The sequence below is a fragment of the Trichoderma virens genome (assembly GCF_000170995.1).
Source record: "Trichoderma virens Gv29-8 chromosome Unknown TRIVIscaffold_92, whole genome shotgun sequence".
NCBI lineage: Eukaryota > Fungi > Ascomycota > Sordariomycetes > Hypocreales > Hypocreaceae > Trichoderma > Trichoderma virens.
In genome coordinates, this window is record NW_014013657.1 from 684792 (window position 1) to 707317 (window position 22526).

The 22526-nt window shown below is 48.3% G+C and overlaps 9 protein-coding genes across 9 annotated transcripts; 6 read left to right on the plus strand and 3 right to left on the minus strand.

The window, feature by feature from the left end:
* Positions 1–2274: 2274 nt before the first annotated feature.
* TRIVIDRAFT_39075 (glycoside hydrolase family 16 protein) lies at positions 2275–3300 on the plus strand (the record flags this gene model as incomplete). Its single annotated transcript, XM_014094159.1, has 1 exon — positions 2275–3300. The coding sequence occupies one exon, from the start codon at positions 2275–2277 to the stop codon at positions 3298–3300; it is 1026 nt and encodes a 341-aa protein (XP_013949634.1).
* Positions 3301–4208: 908 nt separating this feature from the next.
* TRIVIDRAFT_74594 (uncharacterized protein) lies at positions 4209–5026 on the plus strand (the record flags this gene model as incomplete). Its single annotated transcript, XM_014094160.1, has 3 exons — positions 4209–4380; positions 4446–4577; positions 4662–5026. 3 exons carry the CDS (start codon positions 4330–4332, stop codon positions 4950–4952), a joined length of 474 nt encoding a protein of 157 aa, XP_013949635.1.
* An 845-nt stretch (positions 5027–5871) lies between these two features.
* On the plus strand, positions 5872–6180 carry TRIVIDRAFT_64656 (uncharacterized protein; the record flags this gene model as incomplete). Its single annotated transcript, XM_014094161.1, has 1 exon — positions 5872–6180. One exon carries the CDS (start codon positions 5872–5874, stop codon positions 6178–6180), a length of 309 nt encoding a protein of 102 aa, XP_013949636.1.
* A 222-nt stretch (positions 6181–6402) lies between these two features.
* TRIVIDRAFT_232596 (uncharacterized protein) lies at positions 6403–8687 on the minus strand (the record flags this gene model as incomplete). The annotated part of the gene is made up of 1 exon (XM_014094162.1): positions 6403–8687. One exon carries the CDS (start codon positions 8685–8687, stop codon positions 6636–6638), a length of 2052 nt encoding a protein of 683 aa, XP_013949637.1.
* Positions 8688–9556: 869 nt separating this feature from the next.
* On the minus strand, positions 9557–10201 carry TRIVIDRAFT_228471 (uncharacterized protein; the record flags this gene model as incomplete). The annotated part of the gene is made up of 1 exon (XM_014094163.1): positions 9557–10201. One exon carries the CDS (start codon positions 10199–10201, stop codon positions 9557–9559), a length of 645 nt encoding a protein of 214 aa, XP_013949638.1.
* Positions 10202–11131: 930 nt separating this feature from the next.
* On the plus strand, positions 11132–11825 carry TRIVIDRAFT_228472 (uncharacterized protein; the record flags this gene model as incomplete). Its single annotated transcript, XM_014094164.1, has 2 exons — positions 11132–11258; positions 11332–11825. 2 exons carry the CDS (start codon positions 11132–11134, stop codon positions 11823–11825), a joined length of 621 nt encoding a protein of 206 aa, XP_013949639.1.
* Positions 11826–12451: 626 nt separating this feature from the next.
* On the minus strand, positions 12452–15659 carry TRIVIDRAFT_132567 (uncharacterized protein; the record flags this gene model as incomplete). Its single annotated transcript, XM_014094165.1, has 3 exons — positions 12452–13540; positions 13667–14087; positions 14131–15659. Coding segments are annotated over 3 exons (3039 nt in total), but the record flags the coding sequence as incomplete, so codon positions are not given.
* Positions 15660–19076: 3417 nt separating this feature from the next.
* TRIVIDRAFT_217229 (uncharacterized protein) lies at positions 19077–20545 on the plus strand (the record flags this gene model as incomplete). The annotated part of the gene is made up of 1 exon (XM_014094166.1): positions 19077–20545. The coding sequence occupies one exon, from the start codon at positions 19342–19344 to the stop codon at positions 19762–19764; it is 423 nt and encodes a 140-aa protein (XP_013949641.1).
* Positions 20546–21255: 710 nt separating this feature from the next.
* Positions 21256–22357, plus strand: TRIVIDRAFT_228475 (uncharacterized protein; the record flags this gene model as incomplete). Its single annotated transcript, XM_014094167.1, has 3 exons — positions 21256–21535; positions 21609–22276; positions 22331–22357. The coding sequence occupies 3 exons, from the start codon at positions 21256–21258 to the stop codon at positions 22355–22357; spliced, it is 975 nt and encodes a 324-aa protein (XP_013949642.1).
* Positions 22358–22526: the final 169 nt, after the last annotated feature.

The following is a 22526-nucleotide window of genomic DNA, read 5'->3' on the forward strand; positions in this document are numbered from 1 at the left end:
CGATTGCTGATCTCAGCGGGTGATTTGCCGGAGATGGGGGGAGATGAATCATCGTCCAGGTGATATACTCCGTATACCCATGCGAGAGGACATGGCCCACTAAGGCTGTCGAGGGGAGTCGTGGAGTAGATAAGCGATGGAGACAAGGGGGGTGCTCAATTGGCGATGAGGTTATCAGGAGATGGCAAGTAGTAACATGATCTGCAGTGGGAAACGGGCCGGACTAGAATGGATTTTAGGGATGAGCGGGCTGATTGAATGGATATGGCACGATTTAGTTCGTTTGGGAGGTTATATGTGTGTGTGTCTGTGTGTAGGGGAGACTGAGAGAGGATTTAAAAGGGCCGAAGAAGGTGTTTGATGGTGGGCGGGGGAGTTGGTCATGATGACTGAGGGCTTCTCGTGTTATATATTGACGTTGCATCGCAATTTTTAGTGAGTGTGGAATTGCACATTCGGTGAGAATGGTGACTTTTGCATAACACGGCAGAGTGAAGGCCGGTAGCAGGTCGGCTGTTGTCGGGTTTCTGTATGGCAAATAGACACAAATAACGTCTTGGTGAATGATTCTGAGTCTGGGGGTTTTCAGGGTGTTGTTTTGAGGTGCTGGGTGTGCAATGCGAGAGACAATACCACCATGCAGCTTTCTGCTCTTTGGCAGGAGTTTCGCTGTTTTGGGGGATGGTGATGCCATGTTGCCCATCTTCCGTCTGATTGATGTAGCCAAACCATATACTGAACAGAGAGACACTGAGTTCCTATTGCCAACACGGTGGTAAAAATGAGAATACAAGTACCTATATAGAGGAGCATCAGTATATCCGCAACTATGCACGAGTATGACTGTAAAGCAATCATGAAAGAGTTTGTTACAGCCTTGATTCTTTGGCGTTTATTCTTTTGCTCTGATAGGCTGCTTTAAAATAGTCGATACACATATCCCATCATATGAGCGGTGTGTTAAAGAGAGCTTGTTTTAGCAATTACAAAGCCGCGCGCGCTTCACTTGGAAGCAGTAGGCAGTAAGCACGCGCTTTCCGGAACCTTTGTTTGTGGGCATCGTCAATGCTTAGATACCTGAGGCACCATATGGCAGTGAATAAAGCCCTTCCAACTTTGTTCCTAATATTCATGCAAAAATTCACTTGATTGCTTCACGCGGTAAAACTAACCACGAATCGCTGAAATGCCACAGATACGTGCAGCTGCTCGCAAATACGAGTACTTCTAGCGGAACGAAGCTGGACTACTAATATGACCAAGACCAAGTGCGCCTTCAACCGTCCATGCCTTAATAATCCAATATCTGGCCCTTGACTAGCTAGCGGCACAGGGCCTGTGGACTGCGCTGATCAGGGGCAGCCGCGCCAATGCCAGGCACCGCAAGCCGCGAGAAATCCCCGGCCACAGCCCTTCATTGGCCACCAGGCGCAGATACCATCGTCTCACAATTACACCAAGACTCCCGCTCTCCCTCTGGCGCCTACCGAAGCCGTTGATTGCACCTGGACTACGCACAAGTAGAACCAGTAGTATCATGGCTATTGACCGCAGAAAGGATCAATTCTTGCGGCCCTGGCCAATCTGCCGCGGGGCCTGTGCTGCGGCTGAGATTGGGGGTCCAGAATGTCTCTCGCTCATTAGACGAGGACCCTGTCTGTGAGACGGGAAGAAGAAAAACCAGAGACATTGTGGTCTGTATTTAGATGACCACATGCCCCCCCCCCAGTGACCTTGGCCACGGCCTTTGTTTGCTTGCCGTTGACACGCAGGACTGCCCCCTTCCGCCCTCACCTTCATCTCACTTCCTCAGTCCCACTCACTGAACTCTCAGCCCAGGCCGTTCAATCCTTCCGGCAGCTGGTGTTCCTGACTGAGTAACAAACAGCCCTTTGTTGAACAAACCACATTCAATCACGCTTCAATCTGTCCATCAATAGATTCTAATTGACCTTGACTTATTAGTCAATGCTGGCCTCTGCCCGGCTTCCCCCCCCCCTCTCTCTTTCATCCAAGCACATAGCAACATCTTTCATTTACATAATTATACCAACCCTTCTGTTATACCATATACACTTCTTTTTACGCACTCTCTCCCGGACCCAGGTGGATATCGGGATATTTTTCGTTCTCTTTCTTGACCAATCCGCACACTGCTAGGCGTGCCTTCGATCTTGTTGCATCTTGTGGCTGGCTCACATTGCAACCGACGACATTCGTTTTGCATACTTCAATTTTGAGATACCCTGAAACTGTTATAGTCGGAACATCGCCATGTACGCTTCTAGAGGTCTCGCCCTGTCTCTAGCCTCACTCTTTGCCGGTAGAGTTGCTCACGCGCAATATTCTCCATACACCTTGGACATTACTTATGACTCAACCAACTTCTTTTCTCAGTTCGACTTCTTCACCGACTCGGATCCGACGCATGGGTTCGTCGAATACGTTGATGCTCAAACTGCAAACTCTTTAGGCCTGGCCGGGATTACTGCTGGAGCCGTCTTCATGGGTGTCGATGACGCTACAAAAAACCCACCAAAAGGCCGCAAGTCGGTTCGAGTAACCTCGCATCAATCCTTCACTCACGGTCTTTTCATTGCCGATATTGCTCATATGCCGGGCAGCATCTGTGGAGCCTGGCCTGCTATGTGGATGGTTGGCCCTAATTGGCCGTTCTCGGGGGAAATCGACATCATCGAGGGTGTAAATACCCAGACGACCAACTCTATTACCCTTCATACAGGCCCCGGCCTCACGGTTAGCAACACTGGATCTAACCCGTCTACTCAACTGCTCAACAGCGACTGCGGCCCCAATAGCAGCAACTCGGGATGTGGCCAATCAACCGCGGACAATCAGAACTACGGCGATGGTTTCAATGCTATTCGAGGAGGAGTCTACGCTACTGAGTGGACATCTGACCACATTGCCGTTTGGTTCTTCCCTCGAACCAATATTCCCATCGACATAAGCATTGGTATGCCCAACCCGGACGGCTGGGGTCTTCCCTTGGCCAAGTTTACTGGCGCCAACGGCTGCAGCCTTGATGATTACTTCAAGAACAACCAGATCATCTTCGACACTACCTTTTGTGGCGATTGGGCCGGCCAGGCTTGGGCATCGAACAGCGAGTGCTCCGCCTTGGCTAACTCGTGCGAGAACTACGTTTCTAACAATCCTTCAGCCTTTACTGAGGCTTTTTGGCTTGTAAACTCTCTCAGCGTATACAACCAGGCTCCCAATGTTACAACAGGAGTAAATGCTTCGCTGCAGACTTCTCTCAAGAGATTTACGGCCTAAGCATGAAGAGAAAAGAAGGAGGATGATATATGATAGAGAGAGGAAGAGGTGAAGAGTTATATGGAGGAGGAGATACCCTTGGATTTGAGCAGAGGCATGGGCAGGACAACTATTTACTTTGCTCTTTCTGTTATCTTCTTGCTCTATTGGAGATTCAAGTTTATTTAAAGCTGTACATTACATTTTCACCAGCTCGCCATAGATATAGACTGGAGCAATTCACGTACATAAAGGGCAGACGTCTGTTAACGCTGATGTGGCTTTTCCAAACAATTGATCAAACCATGTCGTATACTTGTGACTGTAAACTTGCATTGGACAACTAATAACCATTGACGTAGTAGACAGTAATAGGCAGCATGAACTAACACGCGTCTCGAATCCTATAACAAAACAAATGCGTAAGCTCACCTAGCCCTGCATGTGTACAATTATAATCAAAACTGGCCGACGCCTGCCACCTCGGCATTGCGAAAATCTCCGACCCCAAAGGGAGTCGGGAACGGTGCAAATAGGCTACCCGCTGAGGCAACTTGGCCATTTCCAAGAGGGTTCGCAAAACGGCGTCGGTCTTCGGGTCGTCGGCAAAGCTGTCTCTGGTCCAATCAAAACCCCCACGCACCTAAATCGTGGCCTTTTTTTTTTTTTCTTCTTCTGTCTCCTTGGCAATGAATCGCACAGCTGGCGATGCTTGATCAGGACTAGGAAAATCGGCGTGGAATGATCGCCGGGGTTTGTTTTCTAGGTTGTGTGCATTACGTGTTTAGACTGAATGGAGAAAGCGGTATCCTGGTAGCTTCGATTAATCTGTATGGGGTAGCATCGCAGAGGATATCCATTAGTATTTAAATACTGAACATGTACCGCCTCTCTGGACACCGAGGCTGAATTCTACTTTAAAAGAATCACCATCGCGAAATACCAAGACTCTTATTGTCTCCTATCTGTCGGGAATAACCTGAATTGGTTCTGTGCTGTACCTCATAGTCGCCTCACTTAATCCCTCGTATCATCCATACAACTGTCAAGATGAGTCTCATCGCAGGCCTGGATCTCTCCAAGAACTATTCGCTCTTTACGGTATGAAGCCCTTAAAAAGGCATCCCGTATCATGTCCAATGGCAACTGACCCAATCCCACATCAGGTTCCCGCGGCGTTTCTGCTATGCATGCTCCCCGGTGCCTTTGCCTATTCCCTGGCAGGCAAGTCTTTTGACCCTGCCAATCCGCGGCAATTTAGGGCAACTATTCTCGCCGACGAAAAGCTGGAGAAAATCGTGAGTTCCCATTTCATTTCGTTTCATCTCATCGCCAAACCCGACAAGAAAGGAGTTGATGCTGACCATTCGTCTTCCATATAGCAACAACAGCGCATCATCCGTGCCCAGAGCGCCCAGGAAAACGGCTTTGAGACTATTGGCTTGTATGCATCCGGTGTGCTGGCAGCAAACTACGCTGGCGTCGATGTGCGGATGCTCAACCTGTTGACGTTTGGTTATCTCGCCTCCCGTGTTGCATACATCTTTGCATATATCGTCTTGTGCCAGAACCGAAAGCTGGCGCCAGTGAGATCGCTTTGCTGGGCAGCAGGATCGGCCATCTTGGTGTCTCTGTGGGTCATGGCTGGGCAGAATGTGAATCTGAAGCTTTGAGTTGGTTTTTGGTTTTCTTTCCCTTGGAGTTTCTAAATGAAGTCAATAAAGAATGGATATTTGGTCTTGCTTTGACAGTGTAGCTGTGTGACGCTTACCTTGAGAAGGTCGAACTGGTATGAATTGCTTAGAAGGGCTTTTCCATTGCGGGAAAGCCTGATTTCGTTAATATGAGCACCAAAGTCAGCTCCCGTAGAGATTCCTCCTTTATCGACACTCTTCTGAGCCAGTCTCTAGGCTGACCGAAGAAACAGCCTTGTTACTTCGTTATTAGGGCATGCAGAGTGCAAAGCTCCAGGAATGGTATGCTGGCATGCGTGAAGAGATCATGTAGGCGACAAAGAGCATGGTCTCGACTTTGGATGCCGCATCGATATATTCCGTTTGCTCACTGTAGTCCTTGTGCAGTCCTAGTGTGAATGTTTCAGCAAAAGAAGGACAGATGGGGAGAGAAGAGAGAGACCAAGGCCACTCAGGGAGGCGAAAAGGCTCACCGCCCTCAAATCTGTGAATCACAGCTTGAACACAGCTGAATTCGGTAGCAGAGCTGCAAGTAGGTATGAATCATTTGCAACTTATTTCTCTGCAGTTGTACTTTTTCGAGATGGAAATTGCTCAAGCTCAGCATAAAAGAGGCGCGACTTGTCCTCCTCTAACGTGACATTGCAAGAATAATCTACCAGTACAGGTACTATAGTAACACAGACATCAATTGAGGTGCTACGCACTATAATACCTTGATGGCTTGAGGGGGAAGGACCAACTGAGCACTTGCCACAACAGCAACCATACAAAAAGGAAAAAGTCAGACAACAAACCATCGAAACTTACACATCGGCGAAAGACAAAAAAAAAGATTTATAAACAAACACCCAACACAGCATACATAACAACTTCGTGAACAAACGAATCACCTACAATGTTCTCCCTCAAATCCATCCTATCCATCTCCCTCCTCACCAGCTCCGCCACCGCCGCCTTTCTTCCCGCCACGAGCACATCCACCTCCGTCCTCAACAACACCACGAGCACAGCTACCGCACAACCCACCATCACCGCCGCCACCGTCCACTGCGATATCACGTACTGCGTCAACGGCACCTCGTACTGCCACTTCTGGGCCGGCATCAGCACGTGGAAAATGTCGGGCCCGTCTCCGGGAGAAGTCGTGACGACCATGGGAGTTTGCAAGATTGGCAGAGCAAGGATGATGGCGGTTAGGGAGTGAGATGCGATTTTGTTGCTCGAGGGAGCTTTCGAATGAGATGATCTGGGGCTTGAGAGTGAGACGCCAAGGGGAAGCAGTGATCGCATTGCCTGCAGAGAATGAACTCGCCTTGAGAGAAAGAGGGAACTGATGCTAGCATGAAGCTTTAGAGTTTTGTTGAAAGGGCAGATTTAGCGTGTGACTGCAACGGTTCAAGACGAATGCTGAGAAAGCCAGCTTCTTCCGCTTGACAAATATTATTAACAAAGTGCGCTAATAATAAATATATCCAAGTATGCTGGCCTACCCTTTGGTAGAACCAAACTAATGCAACTAATATTCCGCTTTACTGAGTTCTACTGTCACGTATGTACTAAACCAACTCTCTACGTCTACCTGCTACATACCTGGTGCCATAGAGCACGCCGCATTGCGCAGTTAATGAGCATCTTGCCACCCTAAATCCAGTCGTCTCTTCACCTATCAGAACCAGACGCCACCTCCAAACCCCCAAAGCTCCCGTTCCTTACCAGTCTCGGGGCTTCCGGGGCTTCAGTGTCCGCCGTTGGCACCGCAGAGTAGCCAGGCTTGGTGCTCCCAGAAAAGTCTCTGCCAGGGGTCTCATCGTTATCGTCATCATCATCTTGGTCCGCATCGCCATGTTCTTCGTCAGCCAAAGTCTCCGGAGGAGCAGACACGTCGTCCTTGACTTTGAGTACGAAAAAAGCGGCCACCAGTGCAAAGAGACCTCCAAGTGCTAAAACGATGGCGATGCTATGGTCGCCTGGAGTTCCCCTCGGCTTCTGCCATATCTTGAAAATCAAGCTCGAGCCTACATTAGCAATGATTTGAGGAGCAGAAACAGACATGTTGTGAATGCCCATAATCACGCCCGCTTGATCCACCTCCTCTTCCTTTGATGCCTCCGCCATTTCCAACGGAGACGTATGCCCAGTGGCGGGAGTCAATGGCGGAGGAGCGTCACGGTTGTCTCTTCGGGGACGCCTGGAGCGGGCGAGGGCATCGCGCCGACTGATTTCAGCGCTGATGATGGCGAACGGGGCCCACAGAGTGATAGCCCAGGTGATTCCAGCGGCTCCAATCAAGGCTGTTGCTGCGTTGATAGACCTTACAAATACAGTGCAAACCATGACAATGGCGAAGAGGATGAGGGACCCGAACCAAGCTCGTCTAAGGGTGAAGCCGGGTATTCTGAGGTGATCCAAGAACGACTTTTTGGGGCCAGATTCCGAATTATCTAGTACAGGATGGCTATCATAAGTTGGAGCAACAAAAAATGGGAGGAACACATTAACCAGCAGGCTAACAATGGAGTTGATGAGGAGAGCAAACGAGCCCATCCGAGTTGCTTGCTCGTACAGCTTGTCAATCTCTTCAGGGGTCATGTGGGGGTTCTTTTCAAGGAAAGGCTGGACGTAGATCTCGCCAATGTACGAAGATGTGTAGAACAAGAGAGGGAAGAAGCCAACCCAGCCAAAGAACTGGACCTGGCAAACCCGTTTGATCTGAGGCGGCAGTCGTTTGATGGATTTGAATAGGGTAAAGAAGAAGAGAAAAATGCTGTGCTTCTTGCGTGGAGGACCGTCCAATCGAGGATCCCGCTCCTTGATCAGGGCAGCGCTCAAAATGACCGTAGATCCCAGCGAAATACTGGCGATTGCGCAAAGAATCTTGAACTGGGTGTTGCCCAGGAACCAGAGAGGCGTCGTCAAATTAACGTATCCCGCAATGTAGCCGATGATGTTTCCTATGCCTGTCATGCGGCTGGCCATGGAATTCGCAGCCTCCTGTTGATGGGCAGGCCCACAATCAACAATGAAAGCTCGGAGGGCAGCTTGAACCGTGTTGATGGCAAAGTCTAGCAGATAGACTCCAATCACCGCTGTCACAATAATGGTAGTCTTGACGCCATGCGATTCCGGATTAGCCCCAAAGATGCTCAACACTCCGCTGACAATCTCCTTTGTCCAGGCTAAGAAGAGCAACCCTAATATGGTGGCAGCGGCCCCGCCAAGCATGAACGGCTTTCGTTTACCCCATGAGAGGCGGCAGTTATCACTGAGCATGCCAACATAAGGTTGCACCAAGGTACCGGTCAGTGGCCCCGCGATCCAGACCAGAGCCATAAGAGACTTGCTCAGACCTAGGGACAGCAGATATGGCGAGCCATTAGAGAGCTCGACGGACCACGCGATTTGGAGACCTCCAATACCGATAGTCAATATGGTCAGGTACCACAAGCTCTTGGTGGTTTGGCTGTCATCCGCATGGCTATCGCTTCGTCCGACCGATCTGGCACCAAATGCATCGTAGTCGGCTGGTGGTAGCAGCGGCGAGTGTTCATCGTTTACGAGTTCCTGCTCGCGCACTGGCTGCTCGTCGAGAGAGCGGTTGCGGGGGGTGGCGCCTGGAGTCGATGGCGTGCTGGCGCCTGGGGTAGAATGTTGTTGCTGGCGAGGAACAGGCTGTTCGCCGTGGTCGGACCCGTGGGGGGATGATGCCGTCATGACCGCTGTCAGTGGAGTATAGACGCGTGGAAGCGGATTTGGGAGACAGATGCGGCTGCGCCGTCAACGTCGATCAGCGGAGCAGCATGCGATGTTTCAAGAGAGAGTGGGTTATGGAGACGATAAGGCGACGATGTAGTGATGATATGGTGATGACGGCTACGGGCAGTAGCTTCACGAGAGGGCCATGACCAGTCAAGGAGAGGAGAGGAGCCGGTACTGAAGGCCTTTCAGCTGGGTACCAGGTCGGAGAAGCTCGACCAAATCAGGCACCTTGCTCAAACGAGATAAATCATGTGGCGAAGCTGAGGATCTTGGACAGAAGGACCACGCGACCGCACAGATGGTGCCGTTTACCGTTGAGAGACAATCGATCGGGGAAGTGGATCCGCCTCACAGATGCAGATGCGAGTAGTGAGACACACAGCCTGGAGAGAAGAAACAGCCTTTGTAATGCTGAGATGACGGTAGATTCAAGCTGCATCAATCACGAGCCCAGGGAGCAGGTCGGGGGGCATCGTGATGCGTCATGTGGGCGTTGGCCAATCAGATTCAGCGGGTGCGACGCAGGCGCTGATGTTCAGGCACAGAGAGCTGAAGGGGCAGTGACATCACTGAAGCGGTGCCCGAACTAGCCAATCAGAGCGATGGTAGAATGGCTCTACTAACCTGAATCTTCTATAGTGACTGCCTGCGATATTGCACTCTGCCTTGGCACTTTGCAGGTTGGAGTTGGAATAAACTGATCATTTTATATCTTCTAGTGTAGTCTATGTGATACAACTGCATACTCAATTCACGGTAAGTAGAGGTAGGTAGATGATAAGCTACTATAATGTATCAAATGTTCAAGCTGTAAAAACATGCCACTAACGATCACCTTGCTCCAAAGCATCCATAGTTGTCTCAATACCTGCATGAGCGCTTCCTTGGTCAGATTTTATTTTACTTTTCCTCTTGAATATTCGACCCCATTTGCTGGAAAACGCTGCAGCCAAGGCGTGCATAGTAGTCATTAGCCTGGCGAAGGCCGATTTGAATCTTGTGGGCGGCTCTGTATTGAACACAGGACGTGTGATAGACGTAGAAGGATTGTAAGGGTATACCTCTTGTAAACTAGATTCCATTGCTGGTGGAGGGGAGGTGACAGCTTGGCGCCATTCTTGATACGTGTAGCTATCGGGAATGCTGAGGCCAAGAATCTCTCCAGACTCTTTCTCTAATAATGCGGCGGGGAATCTAAATATCGGTAGAATCTCCTCCCTGAAATTTGGAAGAAGCGATACTTGATATGATCCCTCCGAGTGCTTGACTTCAGGGCGATAGCCTGGGAAATGAACAGAAATGGTATCATCGCTTTCTCGGCGATAGAGCTGGTTATAATTCCATTCGATCTCATCGTAATGCAGCGCTGTGCAAGCTCTGTGGAAGTTTGGGTCCTCTCCAATGTATCTGATGTAGAATCTTGTGTCTGTGGCCGTAATCTCAATCTTAACAGCCCGCTGCGCCGCCATGACAAGTCGTTGCTCTTAGTAGATATATATGCTACCTAGGTACCTAGGTAGGTAGATAAAATTCATCAGTCATGGTTCTACACCGAACTTGCAAGTATCCGAGGGACTTACAATAGATTTATGCCAGTACCTATATCAGTAAACATCAATTACATTACTACTAAGTAGGTAGATGATATGTGAGACTAAGCTTCAAAGCCTGGGCTTCAAGATCTGAAGAGCTATAGGAATTCTCGACTTTTATATTAAAAATAAAACCTGGACGCCCTGTATACATGGAGGTGCTCGTTTGGGATGGTGGGCACCTGTAGATATACTAAACTAAGGCCCAATCTCTTGGGCAGTGTTGTTGCAGCCTTATCTCCATGCAGGTGTACACATGTACCGTCCATTGGTTGGCAGGCTATACGGCGCGTAAAAGAAAACAGAAGGTACCCAAATTCTGAGGATATTCATACTCATGAACAAGAGCGGAATTTAATTCAAAGCTTCTTTTCTTGTGAGAAAACATCAAAGCACGGTTTCCTTGTGAAGTTTGTGTGACGAAATACAAACATCCCAGAAGCGAGCCAGATATATTGCCACTGGAAATATCCTGGTGTATGTGCAATTGAACGTTCGCCTTCGTGCTTATACATAAATTCAACCAACCAGAGATCGAAATCATTCAACCGGCTAATGTCTTGCGAATCTGGAAATTTTGATACAAGCAATAATACTCCCTATCATCAGATGTCTTCAATTGCAGAAGATGCATTGAGCTGGGATGATGTCTGTGAAATTTAGAAGAGCGGCTGCATACGTCTCGTCAATTCCCAAAGGCCATATATTCCGCGATGGCTCGATACTATACTCAACCAATTACTAGGAAGATCATACTCCAACCGCATCTCCGTCGGATACCGTCTCAATTTTGCAGACCTGCAGAGAATGTATATGAGACAGCTTCAGATCAGACTCATAAATATCGCGGCGGCCCAGCAGTTTAGGGAGGCAAATAAAAATGACCTGCCACTGCGCGAGTTGGCAAAACTAGGTCCGATCCTAAAGAGATCCGGTAGGACCATTCGGTCGTTTTGTCTACATATACGTAGCCTTTCTTTGATGGCTTCAAGCTAACAGGCTTACAGCACAGGCAGCGCAAGATCACGAGTACATGAGCCGATTTCACAACAGCCCGGACGACCCATTTATTGCGGCCAGCGAGCGAATCCACGATGACATATATCTCAAATCCGCCATTACGCTCCATGGCAGAGTGGCATCCGATGTAGCTCCTGTGGAAACAGCAATCCCAACAGGGCCATGGGAGGATAGACATAAACAGAGTGTGAAGCCCATTGCGAGCACGAGAGGCGAAACTCGGAAGAAGGCATTCTCATCACGAATTGGAGGGGCCGTGATTGGAGGAACCTTTTTTATTGGGCCGATGTGGCTAACTGCGCTTAAACAAGAGATATATCTTAGCCTTGGTGTAACCACGGGTTGTGTGGTTGCGTTCGGCTTGCTTATGGCATCGTTCGTAGGATCACTGGAAGCTGTTTTCGCAGCTACATTTGCCTACGCAGCCGTCCTCGTGGTATTTGTTGGTGTTATGATGCAAAATATGAGCTCTAGCAGTTGATACAGTTGGGGCCGAAACAAGTGTCCGCCTTTTTCATTGTAAAGTTTCTCTCCGCACGGACGAATGTTGTAGAACAGTAGCTAGTATGGTACGAGGTTCTTCTACCGTTTTAGGACAGTCTTAATTGTTCTGTTCGTTTTTTGGATAAAGTGTCTCCTGACGTTTTAACCCTCGGCACGCCTATATATTTTCAGCCTTTTAAGTCTATGCTTTTTTTTCTTACCCGTTACTTTAAATAATGATACTAGTAATAATATGTACTGCAGTTAGTATAAACAGTTATTCTTTATTCCAGCCGTCCTTGGTTGAGCCGCGGTCGCCCAACCAATCTGATCAACTATCTCGTAATTAGTCTATTGCATTATAGAAGCAGTTTTCATGTGCGACCTTTCTTGGCTGTCATATGTTAGCGAGGGCTAACCAGAAAGACGGTGACCATAAAATGAATAAGTGCATACATGGATAGTAAAAGCACTATTGCGAGGCGTGTGGCGCAGTGTAGCGCAATACTGTGTCTTTCTGTATGCTGATCAATTCTCAATTCCCTCCTTTTCTAATCTCCAGTTGGTCGAGTCATGGCAATATAGAAACAGAACCGATTTCTTTCTTAACTGGTCCTAATCTACAGAAAACCGCATTACTAGTACCCGATCTGATATACACCCAATGGCAACTGTAGCCCCAAACACAGCTGATGCATCTGATCGATACTCTTGAGGCAACCAAACCAGAGGCTCATCATCTTTTGTAATCCATGTTCCATTAGAGTTTATGCTATAGTGATGAAAGTCTGTATCCCCTGATAATACGTCGGGTGGTGTCTTTATAATAGGGGCGTTAATTTTTAGGACTCCAAGATCAGTAATAAGATGCGAGTCATCTGTTGCGTCGAATGCTATATCTCCACCAGGCCAACTATCAGGAAAAGTCTGAAGACAATTGCCTGACTTTACATCCCAGACTTTAATTGTCCCATCATCTGAGCCTGAGGCGAGCCGCTGACTATCATGTGAGAAGACAGCTAAGTTCTTTAAGTAATCAAGGCCCTCAAGGATCTGCTGACAGGAGCCTGACTTTACATCCCAGATCCTAATTGTATCATCATATGAACTTGAGGCAAGCAGCTGGCCATTAGGTGAGAAAATAACTGAAAATACGTCGTCCTCATCGCACTCTAGGGTTTGTAGATCGGCGGCTGACTTTATATCCCAGACTCGGACTGTAGTATCCTCTGAACCTGAGGCGAGCTGCTTGCCATCAGGTGAGAAGACAACTGACTTTACCCAGAGAGTATGGCCCTTAAGAATGTGCAGACAGGCGCCTAACTCTGCATCCCAGACTCGAACTGTATCATCCTCTGAGCCTGAGACGAGCTGCTGGCCATCAGGTGAGTAGGCAACTGACAATACCGGACCATCATGGTCCATAAGAGTCTGCAGACAGGTGCCTAACTTTATATCCCAGATCTTAATTGTCTGATCAGATGAACCTGAGGCAAGTCGCCGGCTATTAGGGCAGGCACTAACTGAATGTATCGAGTTATCATGGCCTTTAAGAGTCCGCAGACAGATACCTAATTTTATATCCCAAACTTTAATTGTATCATCAGATGAACCTGAAGCAAGCTGCTGGTTATCAGGTAAGAAAATGACTGATAATACTGGGTTAGTATGACCCTCAAGAGTCTGCAGGTAGGTGGACTTTATATCCCAGACCTTAACCATGCCACTCCATAAACCTAAAGCAAGCTGGCCAGTAATTGAGAAATTAACTGAGTATACTTGGCTATCAAAGCTCTTAGAGGTCTGTAAATAAAAGTGGCCTAAGTTTATATCCCAGACCTTAACTATACCATCCGCTGAACCTGAGGCAAATTGCTGGCCATCAGGTGAGAAGGCAACTGATAATACTGAGTTATCGCACTCAAGGGGCTGTATACAGGAGCCTGATTTTGCAGCACAGACCCTGACTATACCATTCCTTGAGCCTGAAGCAAGCTGCTGGCCATCAGGTGAGAAGACAACTGAGTTTACCGAGTCGTAATGGCCCTCAAGAGTCCGCAGACAGGGACCCCAGCCTGCTTCTACAGCTGGCTTTAATAGCATCCATGACGGCTCTTCATCCTTGAATATTTTTCGTATTTCACTCTGTAGAGGGCTGAAGATAAGAGCAGACACGTATACTTGGAGGGGCGTAGATTCAATCGCCTCTATATGCCGAGAAATAAATCGTCCGGCATCTTGTACCAAACTTAAAACTTGGCTCTGAGGCGTATGCTCCTACTCTAGTTAGTATATGTATATACTGAATCTGATTGTGGAAACTAGCCTCAAGTAGGTCTGTAATCCTTGCTATTGCAAGGATGCCTTCTGGCATATATCGCAGAAGACTTAACGCCTCTAGCCAGTGGAGAAAATGATGGCGCAGGAACATATCAACTAAGCCTCCTACTTGGAGAGCATCCCTCGGATTATGGCCAATATCGCAGTCACAGAGGTGGTCAATCCAGTAGACACACGAGTACCGTACCGCGATTAGGGGATCTGGGTTATATAGTTGGATTTCGTCGACGTGATATCCAGGAGTGCCCAAGCAGTATATATCACGTCGTAACGTGTTATACATAGATTGGAGCGATTGAGAAAAAATAGTATAATGAATATCGCTTGGGCTAGATGCGGAGATAGTAGACCAGACCTTGTCTGTAGTTAAGTAATCTTTTGCTGATTGATGCACAAAATAGATCGTATTGCCACGGATGGTGAGAAATGAACCGCAGAGACGTATTATTTCTGCAAATGACGAGATGTCTTCTGAAAATTCCTTAGGGTATCCAATAAGAGAATGAAGTTCATGTAAAGTAACTGGCCGGTAGACAGTCGATACCATAGTGAGGACTTGCTTGCAGAGAAGCACATCATAATCTTCGACCAATTTGAGTATCTGGTCTACCATCCTCTCATAGAGAGAATTAAGACCTTGTGGGTAAGATTGAAGCTTGTCGAGTACCCTCCCACTTCTGATATTATTAAGACTCTGACACACTAAGGCTGCCCAAAGAAATGTATTGTTGGCTTGAGAAACTAAGTGTTGTTCGGTGGTTTCTCGTATAATATCAGTATATCCGTGCTTTTGCGCCAAAAGGTTTACCTTGTAATGGATATAATTTTGAACAGCAGCAGAGACGTAAGCTTCATTCGACTCGAGGCGTAGTCTGATACTTTGCTTAAAATTTTCAAATTCATACTCGATGATAGGCCAGTTGCGACTTGACACAATCCACTTAGCGTAGGAGGCCGAGGAAATCTCCTTAATAAGGTGAAGAAGGCGTGGAAGTTCTTCTGTACACTCATCGAGAGCGTCGATAAGCAAGACCACATCTTTAAGACTAGGATCATTAAGTATCGACTTTAATATCTTAGATAGAGCTGTCCAGGCATTCCTATCTTCAAACAGCGCTTTGCCTGCGGGACCGTGCTTCTCCTGCACATGAGAGATAAGAGATGGTTGTTGAATAACGAGGCTGTAGATAAGCCCCCGCAGCACAGCCGTCGCACTTTGTAGTCCTGTTTCAGTTGCCTGGCAAAAGAAGTATGATAGGTGATATGCTGCGAACTCCTCTAGTTCGTTGATAATACCGCATAGCAGCATAGTCTTTCCCTTGCCAGGGTCCCCTGTAATCCAGAGTAGCCGACACTGCGGATCGTTACGCCACGTCTGAAAGTCGGCATGTTCCAAGATCCAGCAGTACGAGTCCTTAAGCAGGTTACCTTTGGTCTCTTCAATGCGCGTTTTGTCATCGCGGGGATCGGTGATTCGTAAATCTGCCAGGCAAGGGTCTGCTTGACCAGGCGCGTGGCTGTCGTGGTTGTGGATATCGCCTTGATGGATGATAGCATTATTGCCAAAAGTATTATTCGTAATACCGCGGGAACGTGACGTCGTTGAATCCATTATGGTTGAAAGACTCCGAAAGTTATAATGTCAAATTGCTAATGGCTTTATATTAGAGATGAGGCCTTTGAGTGTAGATTTGAGAAACATGCAACGGCTGCAGATACCTTAACCCCTCACCTATAAAAGATATTGATTGGCCATGTGACCGCCTTGGTATCTCACAAATCTTTCTTCATCAAGAGATAAAGTACCTAGGCTGGCAATCCGACTTTGTGTGTTTAATCAATAATACCAGAAGCAAGATTTAAATACACGATAATGATAGAACAGTTTTGAATAGAATAACTGAGACGAATATCCCATATCGATAATATTAGCTTGATTAACGAGCTTCACGCGCAATCATTCATATAATGATATCCATTGCTGCGGCCGATCTGGAGACCAGCTTCTCGTTCTCGTGCGGGGCAGTGCCGTGTTGATGTACATATCTTTCTACATGTAATTTTTTCCGAACATCGCGCGGTCTGCAGCTACATGCCTATTTGAACTATTTTCGGAGGCTAATTTTCGTCATATTATAACTATTAACTAAGTTTTGCCGCAGCGCAGCAGGTTACAGCGTTATTTATACATGGTGATGAAAAGAGCCTGTTCTGGCGCTTCTTGGATGGACTGGCCAAATTGTTGCTGGCTACATGTATATGACGGTGGGACATCTTGATGATAAGATATCAGTTATTAATGCCTTACGTCATAAAGATCAATTTCGGCCATCGATATGGCATTTATCCTGAGGATACTCAATTCGGTTGCTACTGTATTAGAGCATGTGGAACAGATTTACTTAAGGTTACAGTAAGTAGTAATTTCTCCGAAAGTTGAAACAAAAAAAAACGGTGAAAAGTCAACTCAATCTATTTTAAGGTTCATGATGCTTAAAAGACAACTTTGTCCGCAGGAATGCCAAAGCTTCATGGAGAGCTTATCTTCAGATCAACCTCCCTTATTGTTAATGGATACTGCCGATATTAGTGGAGCATCAATTGAGAGTGCAGATCAAACTTGAGCAAAAAAAGTTGAAGGTTGCACCCAACGTTCCAGACCAGGCATTCCAGAACGCTTCTCGCCCAAGCACGTTCCATGCTGCGCGTATCTCGGATGTTCCGAGAGCAACAGATCGTGCCTTGGGCACATGGTAGCAAAGCGACGACAGGCTTGACAGGGCTGTCTCAGCTCCACCCATTGTGTTTCTCTGTCCTCTCTCTTTTCAATAGTTGTGTTGGGTCTCGGGCCCGCTAAGCAGACGACAGACGAACACATGCCGACGATTCTCGACCTTGATGTCTCAACAGAGTAATACGGAGGATTACGTCCTCGTTGTTTTCGCCCCCTCAACAACAAAGAGGCAAAGTAGCAGCTACTAGTGCCGCCACCGCATCAAAAGAAGCTGTGGCTGACAACGTAGGGAAAAAATGAGGCGCCCGCATCGGAGACGACGAAAGATCAACCGTGTATCGCCGGCTCTTTACGGGACGGCACAACCGAGAGGAGGGTGTGTGTACATAGATTGTGGCACTGCCGGAGCCCGCCACAACCGCTGAAGACGCGGCATCAAAGGCCTTGGCGAAAGTATCAAGCGCCTTTTCGATACAGATCGCCAAGGTCTAGAGACGAGACCCGGTCCAAGCCCGGACCGGTACAGAGAAGAGTTGAGATTGTGTCTACGGGCATGTCATCCGGGTTTATGCCGGTGCAATAGGAGAGCATGAAGTCATCTTGGGACGGAAGTGCCGAGGTCGGTACGGAGTACAGAATTGTGTTATCGGTGCATAAATCCGTGCAGATTACTCGTGCATGGTCCAGGTCCAAGTCATGGCAAAACGTTCCATTGCTTCCAGGTCATCCAGGGCCCAGATCCGTGGCCGATCGACAGCGACTGACATGCGCACCGGATCCGGTTGCAACTCCTACGGACCTTTGCAGAGTCGCAGTGCTATTAGGACGCTAACCGTGGCGTGCGACATCCGGCGAGTCAGCTTCTGCTGATTGTGGCCGAGGACTGCGCGGATTGCTTCGGCGACTCGGCATTTCTGTGTCGCTGCCAGAACTAAATAGAAAAGTTGTCGCATCAAACGCCACACCAAACGGAATGCGGCATGGAGGTTTCACGCCAGATAAGGGACGTCGGAAGAGGGCGAGACAGAGAGACAGAGACGTCTTTTTGTTGAGACATGCCGCGCGCAGCAAAGACGGTCTGGGTCTGCTTCCGGCCGCGTACGAGTACAATCACGAGCTCGTGAGAAAACGGAGCACGACACGAGAGACAAGACATCCGCGGGCTTGGATCCGAATCCCTGGACACATCCGGCTTACTAAACTGTCTCGCCGTCTCCGCTCTCTTCTGACATTGCCTGTCCTAGCACCCTCAGCGTCTGACAGATGAAAAAGTTTGATTCAGCAAGATATAGGAGAGCCGAAGAGGTAATTAAACATGCATACGGTATCCTGTACTCCGTACAGTCGATGCAACGCAACGCTGTGCCGGCAGTGGCCAACATGGATTTTCCTTCCTGGTGGCGTTCCAAGGTTCTGGCGCCAGATCATGGCTGCAGTACCAAGGAAATTAAAATCTCGGAGGGCAGAGTTAGCGGCGCCTCCGCAAATCTACGCGCTCGCTGCCAGTGCCATTATGGCCGTCGGGTAGGACGATGGCGCCCATTTCGGGGAATTGGACTCTTGGTTGGCGTAGAGCTACGAAAAGTTCCGCCATGGGGGGGGGGGGGGGGGGGGGGGAGATGGAAGAGAATCAGGAGGTCGCTAAAAAACCGAGCCAGAACAGCGCCCCCCTTCTAAAACAGGCCGCTAAAATTGGGAAGCGCTGCAAACAAGGCCATTCTCCGGGCTGCAGCTCCATACTGACTTCATTTTCAGTGGGGACTGCGGGAACCCCGGGCTGGGGAATTGCAGCTGGCACAAATTCCTGGAGATTCTGGAGTCGGCCAGGCCCAATTTACTGCTGGCCGGGCCAATCCCAGCCGCAAGCAGCTCGCGTTGTGGCCCTGGTTGTTTGGCTGCTGCCTTCGTGGTTTCTGCTCCGCTCGAGAAAGGCCGAGCGCTGGAGTCGCCACTGGGGGCGCTCCGTAAAGGGAACACGGACTGTGGTACACAGTAATAGTACCGTAATGCTGATCCAGTAATGTGCTGGAACATTGCATGCTTGTACAAAGCCCTGACTAGCAGCAGTTCGCAGACAATTGCCCTTGATCCATGAGCGGTTTTCCCTCAGTCCCCTTTAATAGTCGTCGATCTGCTCCCGCCGCGCCTGCGCTGGTTTTCCCGTCCATCGTGGCGCCAAAGCTTCTTCAGCCATTTGCAAACTCTAAGCCCTGGGCTTGAAACAATACACTTGATGTGCTCGGAATAAAAGCAGCCGACACCCCTCGCCTCTGTTACCTACCTATTGTGATACTCGAGCGCTCTACGCGGCTACAGTCACAACTGCATACCTGCATACCTGCATCCAAAGTACCTGCATACACATCATCAGCATCTCGTTGCTCTCGAATCGACCTCGCCTTCTACTACACAAACCCAGCATCTACCTCATCGCATCACAATGGCTATCCGGGACCGGTTTCGTCGCGCCATGCGCAGATCCGACGACTCAGACACCATTTCTCAGACAGACTCAAATACCACCGACTCATCGGCCAGACAAAGCTCCAGCTCCGAATCGGCGCCCCAGCTGTCGCTGAAAAAGACCAGCTCGGTGCTGTCAAGGCTATTCAAGGACACCAAGGAGAAGGAGGCCAAGAAGGAGGAAAAAGACCGCAAGAAGACCAAGGGCAGAACCTGGAAGCACCCCAGCGAAAAGCCCCTGACGGAGCAGAACCTCAAGCACCAGGAGATGCTCAGCCATTTCACCATGACTTTTGGCGCCAGCGATCCAACGCAGGTTCAGGAGCTCGACTTTGACGGAATCAGCCCGTGCTGCACTCGCAACTGCAGCATCGACCTTGGATCGCCAGACAGCATCTGATCTGAGCGTCTGCAATATGCACGATACGTTGCCGGGAACCGATGCTTATGCGACTTGCGACCGGAAATTTTCCCCATTCGCCAAGTCGGCCGGCTATAATGGCTATATGCACGCATCGCATCGATTCACACTTTCGGTACCTGAACAGCTACACGACAAACTCGTGCTGTTTCAACACCCCTTGACTGGGAAAAAAAATTCAATATCACCATCCCTCGACGACTTTACTCCTTCTTCGACCTTGTCTTATTTTACCTCGATTTTTCGACCCCCTTTTTCTCCTACTTTTCGCTGTTTTAATATCCACGATGCGGAGGAGACGCCACCTACACCTGCGCTAAATACCGGTGCCAAGCGTACCTGCATGAGGGGACAGATCTAGATCTCTGCTAGACCGTCGAGCCTCATGTGACCACTGCTTTTTTTCATTTCCTTGATTCAACAATATTCTTTCTTAGTGCAACCCGCATTTCGGCTCCGGCACGGGATTCGCGCGTTCACCTTGTGTTATGTTTTATCACGACGCAAATGGCTATGACGATGGGGGCGGCTTTTACAGCTAGATACGTGGGTTTCTGGCATCTTTCTCGGCTTTTCATTTGTTTATTACGGAATTGGACACATTCTACACAGGTACCATGCTTGCTGTAGACGGATCATGGCGTTGGTTGGAAACACTCGACATAGCTCGAGCAATTGGGTTACATACACGGTACAGAATATGTGCTCGTATTTTTGACAGCTTTAGACATTATTTTAATGGATTTCAGTAATTACTTACATTTTGATGCCGTTGGCCCAGTGAAAGTAACCTTGGGAACCTTATCTAGCTTTAGCTACTGCGTATTAAAAGAAGCATACTACCAAGGTACCCTCTTAACATTGTAGTTCACGAAAGCCATGGCGGTTTCACAACTTTCAAAATTCCCCCCTACAAACTTCAGCATTCACTTATACATCAATACCGCCGGCACTATGAATGTAACCATATCTTGTAACTCTTGTTATACTCTGCCACAGCATTGAGCCATGGAAGCCACGGCGTTTCTTACCACTTTTACTCCGTACTCTGCGCCATAATATTCCCAACACGAGTCCCCGAATTACAGCTACCTTCCAATATGTACCGCTCCTTCTTTCGTAACTACTGGGTATGATCTCTTCATTTTTTTACTTTCTCCCGGCACCTTGAATCTCTCCTCTTCCAAATTAATTTTGCACTGCCTATTCGCGATGAAAACTTTTTATATTGGAAACTTCAGGTCTCCACCAGCCAGCTGGCACTTGGCAAGCATCCTATAAAGCTGGCAGGTGCCTTCCTTCCCGGCTTGCACAACTTCGTCACTACCCAGAGTCTGAGAATCTGTCCTCTGAAAAGATTTTTCAATGGCTGCAGCCTTATCTGTGAGACTTTAATCTTGCATCGGCAAACACTCTCCCATCCACTAACTATCTACAGGTTGACTTACCGTTGACGGCTCGCCATCTATCATGCCGGCAAAGTCCTTCTTCGATCTCAAGACTAGGGCGGTGCCGACGAGGTATAGCTTGTCCAAGAACATCCAGGACCTGCTCATAGCCCTCGACGACTTCCATCACGGATCCATCGACGCGGTAGAGATTGGCAGACTCGTGCGCTTGAGTCCAAATCGTAGGGCGGCCATTGCCAATACTATCACGAAATGTGCAAACATCCTCAAGAGTCAGCCTACGGAGGTTGCCACCTGCGTAGATGTCATCGAAATGTGCACAGAGCTTCTCGAGATTGCAGGTTAGTTGAGAAACATTTGTGACGCGTCCTCTTGGCGACGTCTTGTCTTCACATACTAACGACATGTACATAGACAGGAAGCCCCCGATTGACGGATTCCCCTTTTTTCGGCTGCCGGTAGAGATACGAGAACGAGTCTTCACTCTCATGATAGACAACATCTTCCGCACCAAATCTATCTTGCCAGCAAACAACAAGATCGGCAACTGCAAGTGTCCTCGATTCGAGCGAGATAACACGTTTCAGACGTCTCAAATGAAGGACCTAACAAATATCTTCGGCCCCAATCTAATTACTCTCGAGTTTTTCCGAGTCTTTTTTCGCACCAAGACGTTTCGATTCCGATGTCCCTGCGAACTGCGAACGCACTTGACGAACAACGGCATGTTCTTTGACAATGTGAGGAAGATTGTGGTTCAGTGGAGCGGTCCTGAGGCGGCAATGGCATTTAAGCAATTGAAAAAGGTTCCCAAGCTTAAGAGCCTGGGAATCGTCATCTCTAGGCTTACATACATCCACCTCAACGAACGATCGGCCACAATGAAGAACTACTTCCCTCTGGCATACAAGAATACACGACTATCAGACATCCTCGGCCTAGACGAGCTTTTAGAAATACGCGGACTTAATCTGGTCGAAGTCATGCTTGCACATTCTTCCAGAGGTGGCACTCAGTCACACGAGATGGATCGGGCAAACCTCTTGGAACTTTTATCTGGCAGACTGACGAGGCCAAAGGGGGTAAATCTTCAACTTCTGACTTTCTATTATGAGCAATCATCTAACGGCATATAGGACGATTATGATGTGGAGCTGGAATGAGAGAGAGAATGAGCTAAGAAATAATGGACGCACGAATCTGAATCGCATTAATCGCATTAATCGGGAAATGGTACCAATGGCATAGCAAGCGAATTAGGGTTTTTTTTTTTTTTTTTTTTTTTTTTTTTTTTTTTTTTTTTTTTTTCTTTGGTTGGTTCGGCTGATCATT